Below are 20,184 nucleotides of genomic sequence, written 5' to 3'. Positions count from 1 at the left end.
CAATTGAATTATATGTACACTTTATGGTTACCTCTTACATCTACTTTCAGAGGTACTTACCTCTCCTATTTCCATCAGTGGTTCACTTATATCCACACCTCCATAGCCATACTGAAGATCAGCTTCAGTTAATTTGTTCTTCTTAATAAACTGTGTGTTGAGGTACCTACGGAAACAAAAGCATTCTAATCAACCCCCAGAGCATAAAACTGAGTGAGATGCTAAATACTTCAATAACCTTTGTAACCACACAATGTCTTTAGCTTAGTGGAAGGTGAGAAAGCAGGTGACTTTGAAAGTGATTATTAAATAGATAACACCTTTTCTAGAAAAACAAAGGCCACTGGACCTCCCTGAATTAATTTGAACTACAGAATTAAAAGAAAAAAAAAAAAAGCTAATTTTTTAAAAAATTGCTAGTGATGGAAAATTACCACAACCCTTGCCAAGTTGTTCCGATGTCACAGAGTGAAAGTTTAAAGGCAGAAGGGACCCATCAGACCAGGACTGCACAGCTTACGGCCCATGCCGGCGGGTGAGGCAGGGAGGCAGGCTGAGGAGACGAGCGAGCAGGCGGGCAGTGGTGGCGAGGTGGGCAGCTGGCCCCAGCTCACTGCCGCTCTGCCTCCGCCTCCTCCTCCCCTGAACTTTCCGCCCCGCTTCTCCCCCACCCCTGCTTCCCACAAATCAGCTGTTTGCGAGGGAAGCCTAGGAGGGCTGAGAAGCGGAGCGGCAGCTTTGTGCTCAGGTCCAGGGAGGCGGAGGTGGAATGCAGGTGAGCTGGGGCGGGGAGCAGTTCCCCTGCGCGCTTCCCAGGTTACCTGCTGCAGCACGGGTGGCCCCCCTCCCCAGATGACCTCCACCTCCATCTCCCTGGGCCCGAGCGCAACGCTGCCACACTGCTTCTCTGCCCTCCCAGGCTTCCCGCATGAACAGCTTATTCATGGGAAGCAGGGGGGCTGCGAACTCGGCCTGACCCGGTGCTCCAGGTGCTGCATGGCAATGGGGTGGCCTGGCGCCAGCCCAGCAGTGCGGCGGTAGCGCCACCAGCCACCTCCAGGCAGCGCGGTAAGGGGGGTCGCGGGGGGGGGGAGGTTGGATAGAAGGCAGGGGAGTTCAGGGGGGTGGTCCGGGGTGGGGGAGTTGATAGGGATAGGGGCGGTCAGAGAGTGGGGAACAGGGTGGTTGAATAGGGGCAAGGGTCTCGGGGGGGGCTGTCAGGAAGGAGTGGGAGGTTGGATGGGGGGCAGTCAGGGGCAGGAGTCCCAGGGGGCCATCAGGAATGAGAGGAGAGGTTGGATGGGGTAGTAGGGGGCAGTCAAGGGACAGGGAAGGGGGTGGATGGGGTAGGGATCCTGGGGGGGAGTGTCAAGGAACATGGGGGGTTAGATGGGGCAGGGTTCTGGGAGGGGGGGCGGACTATGACTCCCTTGTGGGGTGAGGAGGGAACCACTTGTTTAGGTTTGGGCAGCTCATCACTGGCTGAGGAAGCGAGCAGGTGGGCAGTGGCAGGGGGTAAGTATGTGAGCTGGGGGAGGGGGGTGTTAAGAAGGCGTACTGATCTGGTCTGGCTCCTTTCCCCTCTCAGGCTTGCAGCTGTCTGGAGGTGCTGCCTTCCACGTCTTCCTCATCCACACCTCGTTCATTCATCAGGGCAATTGATTACAAAGTGGGGGGAAGATCTTATTCTACTTCTAGCAAAAAGACATTTTTCTTTTACCTTATTTATACTACCTTAGGGGCCCGCTATAACATATTAGCGAGGTTCAATACTGCTGTTTCAGGGGGGCGGCCCTGGGGAAGGAGGGTTTGTTTCTGCGGGGGGGGAAAGAAGGGGAAGGGTTGTTTTCGCAGGGCAGGCGGTGCTGGGGGGGTTTGGCGACGCTAGGGGGAGGGGGTTTGGTGGGGCCGGGAGGATTTAGGCCCTCAGCTGTTTTCTGTGGAGTAATATGGCCCTTGCCGCTTTACAAGTTGTGCAGGCCTGCATCAGACCATCTAATCTGATCTTTTGTATATTACAGGCCACCATCATCCCCCAGCATCTATATACTAAATCCAAATTAGACCAAAGTATTATAGCCCATAGGAGACTAAACTATTGTGTGTCACAAGCAGAGGGACTGGAGGGATCAAGATGCATCAATATCCTACATCAGTATCAGGGAATTCATGAAGAGAAATATACCCAGATTATCCTGGCAAGTGACCTGCATTTCATGCTGCAGTAGGGACCAGATGTCCCATTTTAAAGGGATAGTCTCATTTTTTGGGACTTTCTTATGTAGGCACCTATTACCCTCCACCCCGGTCCCATTTTTTTCACAGTTGCTATCTGGTCACCCTATGCTGCAGAGGAAGGTGAAAAACCTCCAAGGTCACTGCCAATTTTATCGGGGGGAAGCATTCCTTCCTGACCCCACATATGGTAATCAGTTAGGCCCTGATCTTGTGGGCAAGAACCCATGCTCGGTACCCCCTCAGAGCACTGGTCCACCCCATCCAGTGTCCGATTTCCAGCCTTTTGCCTCAGAGGAAGGCCAGTAAAAACCACCAGAACACACTGGAGGGGATACATCAACTCATCTAGATATTTGCCTTGTTTTACAGCAGGCTACATAAAAAGTATTAGCAAAGTCAGTAAAAATTAAAATTCATACACATAATTACTTGTTTATACTGCTCTATATACATACTATACAACAAAATAAGTATAATATTTATATTCCAGTTAATTTATTTTATAATTATATGGTAAAAATGAGAATAAGCAATTTTTCAGTAATAGTGTGCTGCCATATTTTTGTGTTTTTATGTCTGATTTTGTATGAAAACAGTTTTAAAATGAGGTGAAACTTGGGGTATACAAGACAAATAAGACTCCTGAAAGGGGTGCAGTAGTCTGGAAAGGTTGAGAATCACTGAGCTAACCAAGCCAACCTCTTCCATTCTCCTCTCCTAAAATAGAACCTACATTCTCCTGATCACTTTCGTAGCTATTCTCTGCATCTGTTCCAGTTTGAATTCATCTCTCAAAGATGGGTGACCAGAATTGTACATAGTATTCCACATGAGATCTTAACAGTGCCCTATACAATGGCATTAATACTTCTCTCTGTTGGAAATTCCTCACCTGATACATACTAGGATCGCATTTGACTTTTTCACAGCTCCATCACACTGGTAGCTCATCATCATCATCATCCTATGATCAATCCACACACCGTGGTCTCTCTCTTCCTCTATCATTTCCTACTGAGGAGACCACAGCTTGTAACAGAACTTATTATTAGACCCTAGTGCATGACCTTGCACTTTTTACCATTGACTTTACTCCCATCATTCCTGTCATCAAGGTCTGCCAGATATTTCTGTATAATACTTTGATTCTCCTCTGTATTGATAACTCCCAACTTTGTATCAGCAAATTTCACTGGCACACTCCTCCGTTTTGTGCCAAGGGTCAATAATAAAAATACTGATCAAGACTAATCCCAAGAAAGATCTTGAGGAACTCCTCTAGTAACCTCCCTCCAATCTAAAACCCTCCAATACTAACCGCCCTCCACTTTTCAGCACCCTCCCTTGCCTTCTCTCCATCACCCAGTTCCATACGTACCTACAGTTCTTGTGCTAGTCCCCATCTTCTCTAATTTAACTAAAAAAATTGCTATTTGGTACTATGTCAAATGTTTTATTAAAGTCCAAGTATATTATTGCATTTTCCTTCAAAAAAAAATTAATTTTTTCAAAGAAGGAAATCAGGTTAGTCTGGCACAATCTACCCTTGGTAAACCCATGTCCCCATGGTGCATTACATTCCCTTTGCTGTTTACCTCCATTAGTTTTTTCTTTTTCTTTCATCATGTGTTCCATAGTCTTCCATACTATTGAGGTTAGACTAATAGGTCTGTAACTGCTCAGATAACTCCTCCCTTTCTTAAAACACTGGAGAATAGGTAACATCAGACCTATCATTGAGTACTATTCCTGAATAGTTGTATTAAAAATCCTTGCTACTAACTAGCAAACTTATGTGCATATGGTTAATAACCCTCACAGTTAAAAATGTATGCCTTATTTCTAGCCTGAATTTGTCAAATGTCCAACTTCCGAGCCATTGGAGCTTGTTATACTTTTGTCTGCTAGATTGAAGAGCTCATTACCCAAGTTTTGTTCACCATTTAGGTACTTATCTTGGTTAACAAACAGACTGAGCTTCTGGATTCTTTCACTGTAAGGCAGTGGTTCTCAAACTTTTATACTGGTAACTCCTTTCACACAGCAAGCCTCTGAGTGCGATTCCCTCCCCCGCATATAAAACACTTAAATATATTTAACACCATTATAAATGCAGGAGGCAAAGTGAGGTTTGGGGTCAAGGCTTGTGACCCCCATGTAATAACCTTGTAACCCCCTGAGGGGTCCCAATCCCCAGTTTGAGAACCCCTGCTATAAGGCATGCTTCCCTATCTTTTAATAATTCTTGTGGCTCTTCTCTGAACCCTCTTCAATTTATCAACATCTTTCTTGATTTTACACCACCAGACCTGGAGACAGTATTCCAGTAGCAGTCAGACCTGTGCCAAATACAGAGATAACACAGCCTCCCTACTCTTAATTCCAGATTCAACTCTCAACATGTGTAAGGTTTGCATTAGTCCTTTCGGCCACAGCATCACACTGGAATGCCATAAAGAATTCTGATAACACAAAATGAGAATGAACTTTTTAATATTTATTTTAATATCACACGATCTTATCCGGTTATGCTGTATAAAAATCATTTATATTTAGCAGCTATGAAACAATTGCTTGATTTATTATTTTAGTCAGTAATTACAAGATACCATTATAAATTGGATCTGATCTGTTCCAAAAGACACTGTTTTGACATTTGACTATAATTCTCAGCACAAAGTGTATACAGTTTTATGACTTCTAAGTGATGGACAAATATTAGAGCATTAACTTTAAAATTACATGTTGTAAACTAGAGTCCTTACCTGTTTCTTGGATAATTTATTTTTTTTAAATCTAAGGCCAGGTCTACACTGTGTGTGGGGGGCTGGGGAGAGAATTAACCTAAGATACGCAACTTCAGCTGAAACAATAGCATAGCTGAAGTCGACGTATCTTAGGTTGACTTCCCTAGAGTCCTCACGGCACAAGGTCGACTGCCGCCACTCCCCCGTCGACTCTGCTTCTTGCCACAGTGGGAGTACAGGAGTCGACGGCCAAGCAACTGGGGATCGATTTATCATGTCTACACTAGATGTGATAAATCAATCCCTGATTGATCGATCACTGCCTGATGATCCGGCAGGTAGTGTAGACGTACCCCAAGTTTACTTCATTACCTGTGCTCTTTTATTTATTTATCTCTGGTAACATTTACTTTGCTTGATTTCAGATTCCTCAGGTGTAGTGAAGTGTGATGATGTGTGTAACAGTCATCTTTTGTCCCACATTTACACAGAAAATTAGCATTCATCAAAAACTCTATAAAGGAGAAAACAGCATTCAGAACACCTCAACTAAAAATACTCTTCCTATTTAGAAACATTTAAACCTGTACTTGAAGGCTTCCTGACCCAACTAATATACGGCATATTCTGAATATCTCAAACTTGAACATAGGTAACATGAACACAATGGATGACTGTATCCTAGAAAGCAGTGCTGTAAAAGCATTTGGAGGTCATGGTTAAGGCTATGTTTATGTTATGGAATCCGTGACTGCCAAACACTCCATGACATTCTCTGCTTCAATCACACAGGCTGCAGGAATCTTCAGCTGGTAGCCAGAGGGGCCGTGGCAGGATTCCAGTGATAGCAGCAGCAACAAGCGACAGGGGACCCCCTGCAAGATTCCAGTGACAGGTGACAGACTCCTGAGGGGGCCCTCCTCAGGGTTCCAGTGATGGGAGACAGCCTCAGGGATACCTCGGGTGAGCAACTGGGGGTGTCCCATTTTCTCTTTGGGAAATATGGTCACTCTGCAGCTCCCAGCCACCATGGGTGGAGGGAGGGCTCCCTGCAGCTTCCAGCTGTCCTGGGCAGAGGGGGAACCCCTCATATCCCCTGCCACTGTGGTGGTTGGGAGACCATGGAGCCACAGCAGCAAAAGTCACAGACAGGTTGCAGAGCTTCTGTGAATTTTTGTTGCCCATGACCCATCCGTGACTTTTACTAAAAATGACTATGACCAAATCTTAACCTTAGTCACGGCAGATAACCAACAGAGCATGAGCTCATAGTGCAATGAAATGGCTGAAAGGGCTCTAATACAGTCACTGAATGTAGCAGATGGGGGACAGAGTAGGAATAGAGAGCTGGCATTACCTCTTATGTATAGCATTAGCAAGACTTACTGGAATACACCACCCAGTTCTGGAATTCACAATGCAAAAAGGCTGTTAAACTGGAAAGAGTTCTGAAAAGAGCTACAAGGATGATTCAAGGTCTAACGGATTCTCCATCACTTGAAGTCTTTTAAATGAAGATTGGAGATCTAAGACACATGCTTTACCTCAACCAGGAGTGATGGTCTTAATGTAGAAATTATTGAATGAAAATTCTCTGGCCTGTGTTGTCTAAAGGGTCAGCCAGAAGTAATGATGATGATAGTCTTGTCTTAAAAAATTTGTGACTGCCCCTTGTTTCACAGGCTTTTGTTTTTCCTAGTTAAATATTTTACTTAGATCAGTTCTTACAAAAAGACTGGACATTTGAGAAATTGAGACAATACAAAACTTCAACCATCAGATTTCTATTAATGATTCCAGTTATACCACTACCTCGGATCCAAACCAGACTGAGAAGAAATAAAGCAGCCAACATCTTTGAATCTGTGTTGATAACGGGATGAATTGCAAAGTTGGACTGCTTCTGAGATCAAATAAGTTGCAATATAAGAAATAAAAAGGGGAAGTAGAGTTTCAGGGTACCACAGAAAATGATTCCTTAAAAATACCAACACAACCACTGTCTCACCACTACAAAAGTAGTTCCAGTGGAAAATAAATTGCACATTTCTAAGACAAGCACTGACCAAACCCCCCCCCAAAAACAAACAAAACAAAAAAAACCCACATACATACCCCAGCTCAAACCAGATACAACCAATGCTTTAGAGGACATGGGGCAAGTTTAACAACCACTTACAATCACCTACAAATATATAGTTTAAAAAAAAAAGTTAAAATGGAGTCATTTCACTTACAGCTTCTCAGTGCTGCAAAGTTTGTGTTGTGTAAACAGCATGGAACTAGGAGGTGGGTGGTGGGGTTAGTTAAACTTGATTTTTTTTTAAATATATAAATAATTCTGTTAGCCTCAGGTTATGTAATCTGTTTAGCGAAATTTATAGGCCAAAGTTGACCTGATACTATCCCTTTAAACAGAAGAAAGACCTCCTGAGGGATTAATTGTGCTTTCCTGTTACGGGATTAATGTAGATCCAAGGTGTCAGAATTTAACTTAATTACTCTTCAACTTAAAACTGTATATACATTTAGCTCAAATATGTGCAGACATAAATTAGCGCCATTCTTTTTAGGAAGTAGGGGGATCACAAAGATGTGGGAAGATGGAGAGAAGGAGAGAAGTGGGAAGAATGTACCAAGTGGATATCACTTTAAACACCTGAGACTCATAAATTTTGCTTTATGATGCTAACTGCTGTATGCTTAATGTTCACTTAACAATAGTACATGATCTTACAATTGTTAATTACATGCAACTGGATCATGAAGAACTATACATATTCAAGTTCTTTGGATTGTTTTGCAAGCACATTTGGAAATCTACATATCTAACTGTTGTATCCATTGCTAATGAATGTGTTTTAACAGATTCTTTGTAAGTATTGCTATCTCGGCTGATTTATCCAATTCATCATCTGGATTTTGTTTTATCTGCTCATTCCTGCCTTATTGCCTGAGAGAAGTAAAATGGTAATAAAAAAAGCTTGACATAACAGAACTGCCAAGATAGGTACATGTTCGACTGTCTCAACCTCCTAGCCCAGGGGTAGGAAACCTATGGAACGGGTGCTGAAGGTGGCACGCGAGCTGATTTTCAGTGGCACTCACGCTGCCCGGGTCTGGGGGGCTTTGCATTTTCATTTAATTTTAAATGAAGCTCTTAAACATTTTAAAAGCTTTATTTACTTTACAAACAACAGTAGTTTAGTTATATATTATAGACTTATAGAAAGAGACCTTCTAAAAATGTTAACATGTATTACTGGCACGCAAAACCTTAAATTACAGTGAATAAATGAAGATTTGGCACACCACTTCTGAAAGGTTGCTGACCCCTGCCCTAGCTCTTGCCTCCCCTCTTTCTACCCATCCATCAGTGAGCCACAACATGACATCACCTGTTGTGCAAATTCTACAGGGCAGATATGAGTCTTTACTTGTTTCTGCGACATGCTTAGTATCTTTTTGTGCATCTGAATACAGTAAATAAAGAATTTCACATAAGATGATGAAAATGTTGCATACTCCTAAATTGCAGTTATACTCTGAACAGCAACTCTAAAAAATGGATTATAGGATTATAAATTTTGTTTCATGATTGGACTAGCCCTCTGCCTAGTCAAGAATTGCTAATTTTCAGATGTTAAAGTGATTGATAGGAGTACATAAAGATACATGATTTTCTTCCTACACTAGTTAGTGACTGTAGAACATTTAGTGAAATTGCAATCCAAATTAACATTTGCCTGTATTGTGGAAGGATGCCATTGGATTTTTATTCTTATGTTAAATGAGATGGATGCTTTACATAGAGCAACAGAGATAGTTTACACCAGTAATCTGTTTGATACTTAACTATCTAAGTCCCATGTATTCCAGTTTGCATGTTAAAAGAAATCCTCATAGCTCCCAACTGCTAGCCCTGTAAATTAAGCCTGGGCTCTGAGAGTCAAATTAGATTATCTACTTCTCGCACAATGAAAGTTCTGCTAGCTCCATTAGCCAAGTTATATCTGTTTAATTGCACTATATTGAAATTGTACTCTCAGTATGCAACTAACTGGAATCAAGCAAACAATTCTGATGACAGACAGGAGGAACATAATCTAGATCACTCAGGCTTGGTCTACACTACGCATTTAAACCGATTTTAGCAGTGTTAAACTGATTTAACGCTGTACCCGTCCGCACTACGAGGCCCTTTATATCGATATAAAGGGCTCTTTAAATCGGTTTCTGTACTCCTCCCCGACAAGAGGAGTAGCGCTAAAATTGGTATTACCATATCGGATTAGGGTTAGTGTGGCTGCAAATAGACGGTACTGGCCTCCGGGCAGTATCCCACAGTGCACCACTGTGACCGCTCTGGACAACGATCTCAACTCGGACGCAGTGGCCAGGTAAACAGGAAAAGCCCCAAGAAATTTTGATTTTCATTTCCTGTTTGCCCAGCATGGAGCTCTGATCAGCACGGGTGGCAATGCAGTCCCAAATCCAAAAAGAGCTCCAGCATGGACCGTACGGGAGATACTGAATCTGATCGCTGCATGGGGAAACAAATCTGTTCAATCAAAGCTCCGTTACAGAAGACGAAATGCCAAAGCGTTTGAAAAAAAAAAAATCTACAGGCTACACAGTGCTGTGTGACAAGCGTAACGGGAAGCCAAAGACTCAAATGGATGCTCATGGAGCGAGGGAGGGGGTACTGAAGACTCCAGCTATCCCACAGTCCCCAGCAGTCTCTGAAAAGTATTTGCATTCTTGGCTGAGCTCCCAATGCCTGTAGGATCAAACACATTGCCCGGTGTGGTTCAGGGAATAGCTGGTCAATTTACTCCCCCTGCCCCCCAAGTGAAAGAAAAGGGAAAGAAATCGTTTCTTGACTTCTTTCAATATCACCCTATGTCTACTGAATGCTGCTGGTAGACGCAATGCTGCAGCAGTGAAGAGCAGTATCCGCTCTTCTCCCTTCCCCGGTGGCTGAGGGTGCAGTAGGACTGGTAACCGTCCTTCTTATCAACCCGTGAGTGTAAGCTGTATTGACTCTTCAGTATGAACAGGAACAAAAAGCAGTACAAGCTCATTAAAAAAAGAATAGAGGATATCATTTTTAATGTAGGTTCACAATTTAAGGGCTCTGTACTGATCTTTGGACTTACACATGTATAATTTAGACAATATGTATGACTCATTCAGCTTATGTATGAATATTCAGTCCAGGAGTTTTCTTTTCTGCTGTGCAAATTGCATGAGTGATTATTCACAAGTACTATAATTGTAAAAGGTATTTACTATGATTCGGTATATACAGATAGGGGTAATAGCCTGTTTTCATCCCCACAAACTAAAATGCAAATCTTGCTGTGCAACTTTTATTACTTATTCTGATTCAAATGAGTGAGCACTTCATTGGAAGGCAAAACACAGCACAATTCAGATTTCTTAAAGACGCAGCTCCTTTCCAAGTGAAGAGATCAGTGATCAACAAAAATATGTTTCACATTTTGAAGGATCCTTAGGCTTAAAGTCAATGGTAAACATCAAGGGAACAGGATAGCACAATACTGCTCTGGCCCTGATCTTAAGTGTGCCACGTTAGTGTACCATTTTATACAAATGGTGCTGCTCTACAATATAGTTGTGTAATACTTTAATCGGTTTTGCTTGTAACTGAATTACGGGGTAGTGCAGTGCTGTAGCCAGAACGTTTTGCTATGTGAGATTTTTTTAAATATGAATTTTTTAATATGTAGTAAAAATGTATTTTTTCAATTTCATTTTTAAATAGAATCTTTAGATTTATAAGATACCTTCCCTTCTTCTGTAGAGCCAGCTTAAAAACACACACAAATGTGTTAGATGTGTGCTTATAACATCAGTGATGCTCTTGCTTCAGTGATGCAGTTGACAGGAGTATAAACACTTTCTGCTATATCTAGTCACTTGGGATGTCCAGGTTAAGGCAGCCATGGGGTCTTTTTTTGGATGGTGGATACGTAACATTTTCTAAAAAGCAGGCTGTTTTAAAACATCTAAATTGGGCACCCAAAAATTACTAGTTTCACTCGAAAATCTTGGCCAATATTTCTATCTGTAATTAAAGTGGGGGGAAATAATATTTAATAGAAAAAGTGAGGAACACGGATAGAGGAATTGTACTCTAGTAAGTAGTGGCTTCGAAAAGGATTTAGGAATTATAGATAACCAACAGAATATGAGCTAACAGGTGTAACACTACGATAAAAGGGAAAATATTAGTCTCAGTTGAATAAATGGGAATATCAAAAGGAAATACATAATATTTACCATTGTACATGGTATTAGGGAGACCACTACTGAAACAGCCTGTCCACACTTTCATTTCATGAAAATAAATTTTCTGTTTTTCTTCACTTCAAAGAAATGCAATATCATCAGTGACAACACGTGAACCATGTGCTCCTCAAAGTGCAGGGTAAGTTAAAAAGTGTTTTAGTGTGTCCATTGTGCAGTTAAGGTCTTAACAGTGCTGCAGTGGGGAAAAGAGCAAGTAGTGTGTTGGACAGATCGTTTGGCAGGTAAATGTTCTCTTCAGTAATAATCCGCCATTCCATGAGAGCGGAAACTGTACTTCAGAATAGGTACACTGGTTGTATAGGATATGAAACTTGCCTCTAATTTACAGTCTTGAAATTAAGAAGAGGTAAAATGCTGTATGACATTTTCTTTTATATTTCCTGTATGCCTGTTGCAGTTCCAACTGGCATGTCTCATTCATCTAAACACAGCAACAGGATATGAGCAAGGTTTCCTGTCCAGTGACACACCAAGCTTCTGGTGGCAACTGTAGCTTCAACACTATAAACGGTGATATTCTCCTCCTCATCCATTCAAAATCACTACTGTGGGTGCTCAGGCAGCAAAGGGATGCTGGTCCCTTTCGGGAAGGAACATTTTCATGGAGTCCAAGGCCAGAAGAGACCATGGTGATCATCTAGTTTGACCTCATATTACAAGGCCATAAAACTTACCCAAAGAAATTCCTAGGGCACACCTTGTACAAAAATCATACACTCTTGACTTTAAAATGGCTAGTAATGGAGAATCTAACACAACCCTTGGTAAACTGTTCCAATGTTAATTATTCTCACTAGTAAAAACGTACACCTTATTTCCAGTCTGAAATGGTCTAGCTTCAACTTTCAACCACTGACCATAAGAATGGGGCATACTAGGTCAGACCAGAGGTCCATCCAGACCAGCCCACTATCCACCTTTCAACAGTGGTCAATGCCAGGAACCCCAGAAGAATACCTGCTCGGTTCATTCCATCAAGTGATCCAACCCTTTCCACCCATTCCCAACTTCTGGCAAACAGAAGCTTGGGCAGTGGTTCTCAACTTATTTATCACTCTGGGCCACATGTGCATTACCTGGGCAGCAGTGGCCAGATAGCCCCTGCCCCAGAACCTGCTATGCTGGGCAGCCCAAACCCCATTGCGCAGTTGGAAACCTGGACCCCGCCATGAGAGCCAGCCTTCTGCACACAGTTGAGCTGGGCCGCAATTATGTGCTAAGTGGGTTGCATGCAGCCCATGGGTTGAGAAGCGGTGGGCTAGAGCCACCATCCCTGCCAATCCTGGCTAGTGGGCATTGATGGACCTACTCTCTCTGAATGTATCTAGTTCTTCTTGGAACCCTGTTATAGTCTCGGCCTTCACAACATCCTCTGGCAATCTTCTTATGTTCTAGATAAACAAGGGCTCCCTTGAAAACTGTTTTTAGGTTGTTGGTTTAAACATTATTCAATTTCAATTTAGGTCAACATTTTCACCCCCAGAAAAATTGTGCACACAAAAACAAGCTCATTCACTTCAAGGAAACATGTCAAGGTGAAGGTAACTCTACAGAACACATTTTTATTTTCTTTTAGGTAAGTTTTCATTGTAGTTTACATTAAACTCATCTAAATGCATGAGCTGAGCCTGTCTGCTCTGATAGAAGTATAATTTGATAGTAAAGAGTTTGAGAACCACTAACATGAACCCTCAAATACAAAATTCCAAGCATAATCACTTATTTCAGATAACAGTATTACCATAAGTTAAAAGGATTTCATGCTATTTCAGTAGTTCCCAAACTTTAACAATCTGCGAACCCCTTTCAGTCAAATGTCAAGTCTCATGAACCCCCTCCTAAAAATGTTCACCCTTACCTCAGCATAAATATAAAAAAGTGATTGTGGAAACATAAAATTTGTTTTTATGACATGCTTATTATACACTATTATTTATCATTACAGTATTTTTATTACTTTATGAAAACTGCAACACTCTAAGACCTCACTTTTGCAGCTTGTGTCACTTTTGATTAAGCCTGTTATAAGACAAGGCTCCTATCAGGGGAGCCAGTAGAAAAAAAAAGTGGGAACCCAGGAGGACACCGTCGGAAAAATAGGGGGCCCGTGGGAGCCACTGGAAAAAAGGGGGGCATGCTGACACAGGGGCAACACATGACCCTCATCACCCCCACATACTGGCTCTGGCTCTTTATTTTCATCAAGGAGTATCAGATGTGAAACAGCCTGAAGGTATTTAAGAAGCCAACTCCGAGTTCCTCCTACACAAGCATTCAGGTCTTGAGCAGTCCAGGCAAACAATGAACCTTACAACAAAGCTTAAACTTGTTCTTCAAAATAATTTAAAAACACTAGCAGCCTATTTCATTTTAAAAACAGGAAAAAATATCCACCTCTCCCTTCCATTTCATAAAAAGGAGTCTTGAATTTAAATCTCCTCAGTGTGATAGATATGCTTGCTTTGAGCTGCTTAGCTCTTGGAAGTCCTCAAGCCTCCAGGCTGCTAGCCCTATGCTGCCCAGGGTCCCTATGGACAGCTCTGTCTGCCCTTAGGGAATTACCCCCCAAGAGCCCGCTGTAACATGAGGGTTCATGAACCCAAGTTTGGGAACCACTGTGCTATTTTTTTTTTTAAAAATACAAAGGGAAGTGCATCCATATAAGCTTCAGGGTGAAAATGCCACAAATTAGAAGTTAAACCAAAAATCTCTCCCCCCCCATCAGTCCAACAGACACCCTGATATAGGAAAACCTCAATTTTAAAAAAGTCTCAGGGGACACCTACAACTTTCCAAAAAACTGAGATTTCAAAAAATAATGGAGAAATAGCCTATTGGGCTACAGCACAAAAAAGACATTTTAGATTCAAAGGAAATAATTTAAACACTGAAGGTAATAAAATACAGTTTACCTATAAATACAGGAATAACCTTGAATTGGGTCCAGTAAGTTAAAGGCTGTGTCTATACTTCCACTTATGTCAGCAAAATTTATGCCGCTCGAGGGTGTGAGCAAACACCCTTGAGTGACACACGTTTTGCTGGCATAAGTGCTCGCGTTCATAGGATTATGTTGTGGGAGATGCTCTCTCCCGTCAGCGTAATGCGGCTACATGAGCGATCTTACAGTGGCATGGTTGTATCGGTATAGCTGTGCCACTGTAAGCTTGCTAGTGTAGACATGGCTTAAGGGAAGACTATTCCAGAATCAAAGATTCTTCACTGAGAATCGTGTCTCCAGTTCCTGAAATTCTGAACTAGGATCAGTTAACAGAAGCACACAAGCTTAACTCCATTAATCCATAGTATCCATTAATACCAAAGTTTCAAACTGGATAAATCATACCAGATGTAGTGTTGGGGGTAGGGGGGGAGAAATCTCATGTCCAACACTATCTGGTAACGTGCATGCTCGCTTGGTATGAGCAGCAGTAGAAAACAATGTCTCTGTCACTAATTCACTCTGTAGCCTTGGTCAATTCACAACTTCTGAATAAGTTTACAGATCTGTAAACTAGAGATATACTACCTGTCAGAGCTTTGTGAATATTCATTATTATCAGAGTTCACTTATTATCAAAGTGCTAAGTGCTAAGTAGTATTACAGCCAGTGACCTTGAGACTCTTGAGTCAGCATACATTTAAAATGGAATACTAGACCCCTCTAGACTATATGCCATATACAGATGTAGACTCTTGAAGAGTTTACAGCTAGAGTGCATCATGAATGTCAAGTCTTTAATGTTAGTGACATTTTTAATAAAACACAACTGTGCTCATATTCAGTAGATACAAATATCAATTCAACTTGTTCACCTTTCACTCCTGATAAGTAGATGAGATTCAGAAGTCAAAGAACCAAGTTTTCCAATCTAACTATAGCAGCACAGACAGCATTAATTTGATTTATGCATGAATTATTTCAATCATCATGTTACATATAGACATTCAAGGAATTAACTTCTGAAGTGGCGACAAGATGCCTCACATATACAGAAAGTTATTCCCTAAAGAGATTAGGGTAGAGCAATACAGACTAGAGAACTCAAAAGGTTATGTATTAACACAGTAAGCATTCACATAGACCATTGCAGACACAGCAAACGAAGAAATTCCAAGGGTAAGAGGATGTTTTGTCAGATGGAAAGCGGGCAGTTATGGAACTAAAAGCACAGTACATAGCAGAAAAACCTCACACCACTAACGCCACTGGGGAAAGTGTGTATGAGAACCACAACAAAAATAGCTACAATGTTTAACATTGTTCCTCATTTAGCTTTTATGCTGGTCAGCTGAACTATCAGAATTGTAATCATGGACCTCAACTAGGAGATTTTAGAACATGAGAATAAACTTCTGTTTTAGAATTCAAAAACAAATATTCCGTTGTAACAGTTTTAGCAAATTAATTCTATAGATTGGGAAAGGGAGTGTCATTTATAATGTTTGTATAGTGAAGAGCATAACGGGCCAGGCTTGTTCCTTAGATACTACCACAACATAAAGGAAGATCTATGGCAAAGTTGACAACTATAAATGCGGTTCTGTATTATATATTTAATCGTGATAATAGAATGCTATTTTGAAATGGAGTTCAGACTTGTTTTTAATGGGGAAATCGAAACATGTTCAGCAACCCTGAGATAAAAAAAAACTATGAGTAAGTCCTTACTCATCTACTCAGTGACCATTATGTTATCAGTTCCCTCCCACACATATATTTAGAAGTGCTTTGTACAACACTTTAATGTATCAAATCTTAATGACATTTAAAGAGTGTTTTGTGTTAATCTGAAGAGGACCAACAAATGGAGATGAAAAAACTACTTTAGTATTATTTTAGCACAGGTACCTCCAGGTCCTTAAAATCTTTGAGCTACTTAGTTTTAACAGCCAAATAATTTAAGGTAAACAACCCAGATTAAAGACACTCATGTCACTACTAGACTGTATCTGACGCAAAGATTAAAAGAGAAAGAAGGATAGCGTTCAGCTAATTTTACTTTCACGAAGCATTCTGTAAATAACATTAATTTTCTTACCACTAAACAAAACAAAACTTATCTTTAGTATTTATTTTATATTATTCAGGCCTTCAAAGTGCCTTTATCAGGAAGCTTAAGACAAGCATGTACTAAAAGCCATGTGATTCATGCCCTGCAGCTTCCATATTCACCCAATATGTATGTCCATAATGTCTACTGATCTGCTAGTTTTCTTGTAACCGATATGAATTTTTTTGAATTATCTAGTGAAGTATATCATAAGCTGCCATTTGGCTCTTTGAATTGTTTTTACACCTCATACTCTAAGAGCAATAGCACCGCCAATACTATAGTGAAAGTTGCAGCAGCATTGTCTATTCCAATGCTTAAACACATAGAATATGGATATAAAAATTCCTTCTTAGCTGAAGATTTTTCAGCCCTGCAATATTGTCTGCAAAGCAGGAATAAAAATTAGGACCAATATTGCTGGTTTTGAATTTTAAAGGATAAAAATATAGCTTCACCTGATTAAAGAACTGGCTCTCTGTTGGCAGGTGGACTACTCAAATATTGTTAATTCAAAAAAGCCTGTACATATTTAACCCTATAAGTAGTATGCACCACTATTATACAATACAATGCCTCTGCCATGATCCAACATGTGTAAAGTACACAGTCATCACAAGTGATTAACCGCACATATATTAGAAAGACACTTTACTGACATTAGAGCCATTCCAGCCACTTGGGTAGTCTTCTTAGTTTAACACGACACTTACTCAAAAATGGAACACTCCCAGAAAAATTACACAAAACCGTGTCAGTGAAATCCAATTTATATATTACAATACAAGTGGATTTTTATTCATATGAATTTTTCAATCATGATTAGTGTCAACGTGTAACGGATTGGTATTGGAGTGGCAAGCAACACATTAACACGCAACACAATGTACATAGATCATAATTCTAATAATTAGGACTATGCATCTAGATACTCCTGTACAGAGTTCACACAGGAGTAACTATATGCACACTTGTGCAGCAAGGGCCTGTGTTTGTAGAGAGTTACACATATTGTATAACAATACCTGTGGCTTTGAAAATGCCCTCAGTAAGAATACATCATTAACAATGGAGTGCGACTAATGTCCCCCATATGCTATATTAATCCACTGTTTATCATGCCCACTATGGGCCTCTGAAACTGCTAGTATCTATCAAATATAAAATTTCAGTGGCTAGCAGCTATATCATCTTCTAGTCATTATAGGAGTGAACTCCAGTTTTGGCAAAGCCGCAGCTTGAAAGCAATATAAGGTCTAGGGAATGAGACAGATGCTGAGTCACAGTTTAAATACTTGGGCTACAAGAGTAGAGCAGTGGTCCCGAAACTGTAGCCCTCTCATCCCTAAGGACGATTCAGGGAGGCATGCAGTGGGACCTCGGCCAGCCCACACAGGGAGAAAGCACTAAACTTCCAGCCCTGCTCCACCCCCATGCTCACTCCTCCCCCAACTCTGTTTCCTTTATCAAACTTATGAATCAGCTCTTCACTCTCATATGCATACTACCTGTAAAGTCACTGCTTTGTCCTTCAAATTTCTCCTTACTATACTTCTGCCGTGATGCCTATAAAACATTTGACAATTAAGCAGCTGGAGTGATGTAACTTCTGCTTATTAGTTGATGATTATGATCAGTGTGTTATATGCTTAAGCCCACTATTTGTCATATTCAGCTAGTGTCTTATCTTACATTTAAATTATAAGGTCTTGGGGCTTGGAAAATCTTTCTGCTATTTTGCACAGTGCGTACCACAATGAGTCTCATCCTCAACTGGGGACTCTAGGCACTACTGCAAGACACAACACACACAAAAGCAAAGACTGGGAATCCAACAAGTTCAAAGGAGAGAATGCTGCATCATCATTTTCTTCCTCTTACTGCATAAACTAACACTTCTTTCTAAGCGTGTTTGGAAAGGAGCCACTCCCTTAGCTGAGCCAATTGGCACCAAGTCTATCAGTTCAAATAAACCCTTTGAGTAGAAAGAAGAATTACTTTTTCTGTAACTGGTATTCTTTGAGATGTGTTGCTCATGTCCATTCCACAATACATGTGCGTGCTCACCACATGTACTGGTGCTGGAAGTTTTTCCCCTAGTAGTACCTGTAGGGGCGCACCCTAGTGACCCCTGGAGTGGGGCCTCTATGGGGCAGTATAAAGGGTGCTGTATGCCCCCCCCTTCAGTTTCTTCTTGACAGACAACTCCAACAGAGGGGAAGGAGGGTGGGATATGGAATGAACATGAGCAACATCTCGAAGAACATCAGTTACAGAAAAGGTAACTTTTTTCAAGTGATTGCTTATGTGAATTCCAAAAGAGGAGATTCCAAGTTATATCTGTTGGAAGTGGGTTGGAGTTCAGATACTCGAGACGGAGCACAGCCCTGCCAAACCCGGCATCCTCCCTGGTTTCAGACACAACCGCATAATGCGAGGTGAATGGAAGACCATGTGGCAGCCCTACAAATGTCCTGAATGGGGACATGGGCTAAAAAGCCAGCTGATGAGGCTTGCATCCTAGTTATGAGGGCACACTCAAATCGGCGACGGGGGGGATTTCCGCCAGGTAGTAACAGGTACGAAAACACAGGGTGATCCAGTTGGAGAGCCACTGAGTGGAAAACAGCAGATCTTTCATGCATTTGACCGAGGTGATAAACAGCTGCGAGGACTTCCTGAACAGCTTTGTCCACTCCAGGTAAAAAGCCAGAGTCCATCTCACATCCAGCATGTGGCGGCAGCGCTCCTCACTGGACGCATGGGACTCAGGATAGAGCACCAGCAGGATGATGTCCTGACCCATGGGGTAGGTGGAGACCACCCTGAGGAGGAATGAAGGATATGGTCAGAACTGGACTTGATCCTTATGGAACGCCGTGTATGGGGGTTCAGAGGTCAGGGCTGAGCTCCAAGACCCATCTAACTGACGTGATCACCATCAGGAAGGCTACCTTTCACGAGAGGTGCGACCAAGAGTATGTAGCTTGCTGCTCAAATGGGGGACCCGTCAACCAGGCCAGCACCAAGTTCAGGTTTCACTGCAGGACTGGGAGCCTAATGTACGGGAAAAGACAATCCAATCCAATCCCTTAAAGAATCATCCAGTCATAACATGGGAGTGTCCCTGCATCGGCGGATGGAACGGGCGGTTCTGCCGACTCACGAACAGGTCCACCTGGGGAGTTTCCCATTCTTGGAAAATCCTGTGCACCACTTCTGCGTGTAGCGACCATTCGTGCTAAGAGAAGAGAAGTCTTGACTCAGGTTATCTGCTCATGAGTTCCGGGTGCCTAGTAAGTGGTGGGCTTGTAGGCAAATGTTGTGGGCTATATAGAAGTCTCACAGCCTAAGGGCTTCCTGGCAGAGGAGTGGGCCCCACCTTGCCTGTTGATGTAAAACATCAAGGCCGTGTTGTCTGTGAGAATCCTGCCCACTCCGCCCTCCAGGTGCGAGCAGAAGGCCACGCATGCCAGCCAGACTGCCCTGAGTGCCTTGATGTTTATATGCGGGGAAAGGTCCTGCGCAGACTATAGATCTTGGGTTTGAACACTGCACACCTTGGCTCTCCACCCCAGCTCTAACATGTCAGACACCAGCTCCACGGATGGGAGCCTGACTCTGAATAGAACCCCATGGCACATGTTCTCCAGAGAGGACCACCACTGTAGGGAGGAGATCACCAGTTCAGGCACAGTGAGGACTTTGTTCATCCTGTCTCTGGACTAGGAGAACACCATGGCCAACCAGAGCTGGAGGGGCCTCACACAGAGTCTGGCATGGCGAACCATGTATGTGCATGCTGACAT

At 42.1% G+C, this 20,184-nt stretch overlaps 1 protein-coding gene across 7 annotated transcripts in view; it reads right to left on the bottom strand.

Annotated features, from left to right (window-relative positions):
• CUL2 (cullin 2) overlaps nucleotides 1-20,184 on the bottom strand; it is a 115,372-nt gene that overhangs the window by 73,943 nt on the left and 21,245 nt on the right. For all 7 annotated transcript variants that reach the window (XM_030550173.1, XM_030550175.1, XM_030550176.1 and 4 more), the window contains exon 5: nucleotides 61-166. In XM_030550173.1, coding sequence (XP_030406033.1) covers nucleotides 61-166 — 106 coding nt within the window. The remainder of the gene's footprint in view (nucleotides 1-60; nucleotides 167-20,184) is intronic.

The sequence above is a fragment of the Gopherus evgoodei genome, chromosome 2 (genome assembly GCF_007399415.2).
Source record: "Gopherus evgoodei ecotype Sinaloan lineage chromosome 2, rGopEvg1_v1.p, whole genome shotgun sequence".
Classification (NCBI taxonomy): domain Eukaryota; kingdom Metazoa; phylum Chordata; order Testudines; family Testudinidae; genus Gopherus; species Gopherus evgoodei.
This window is presented reverse-complemented; position numbering and strand designations above follow the sequence as displayed.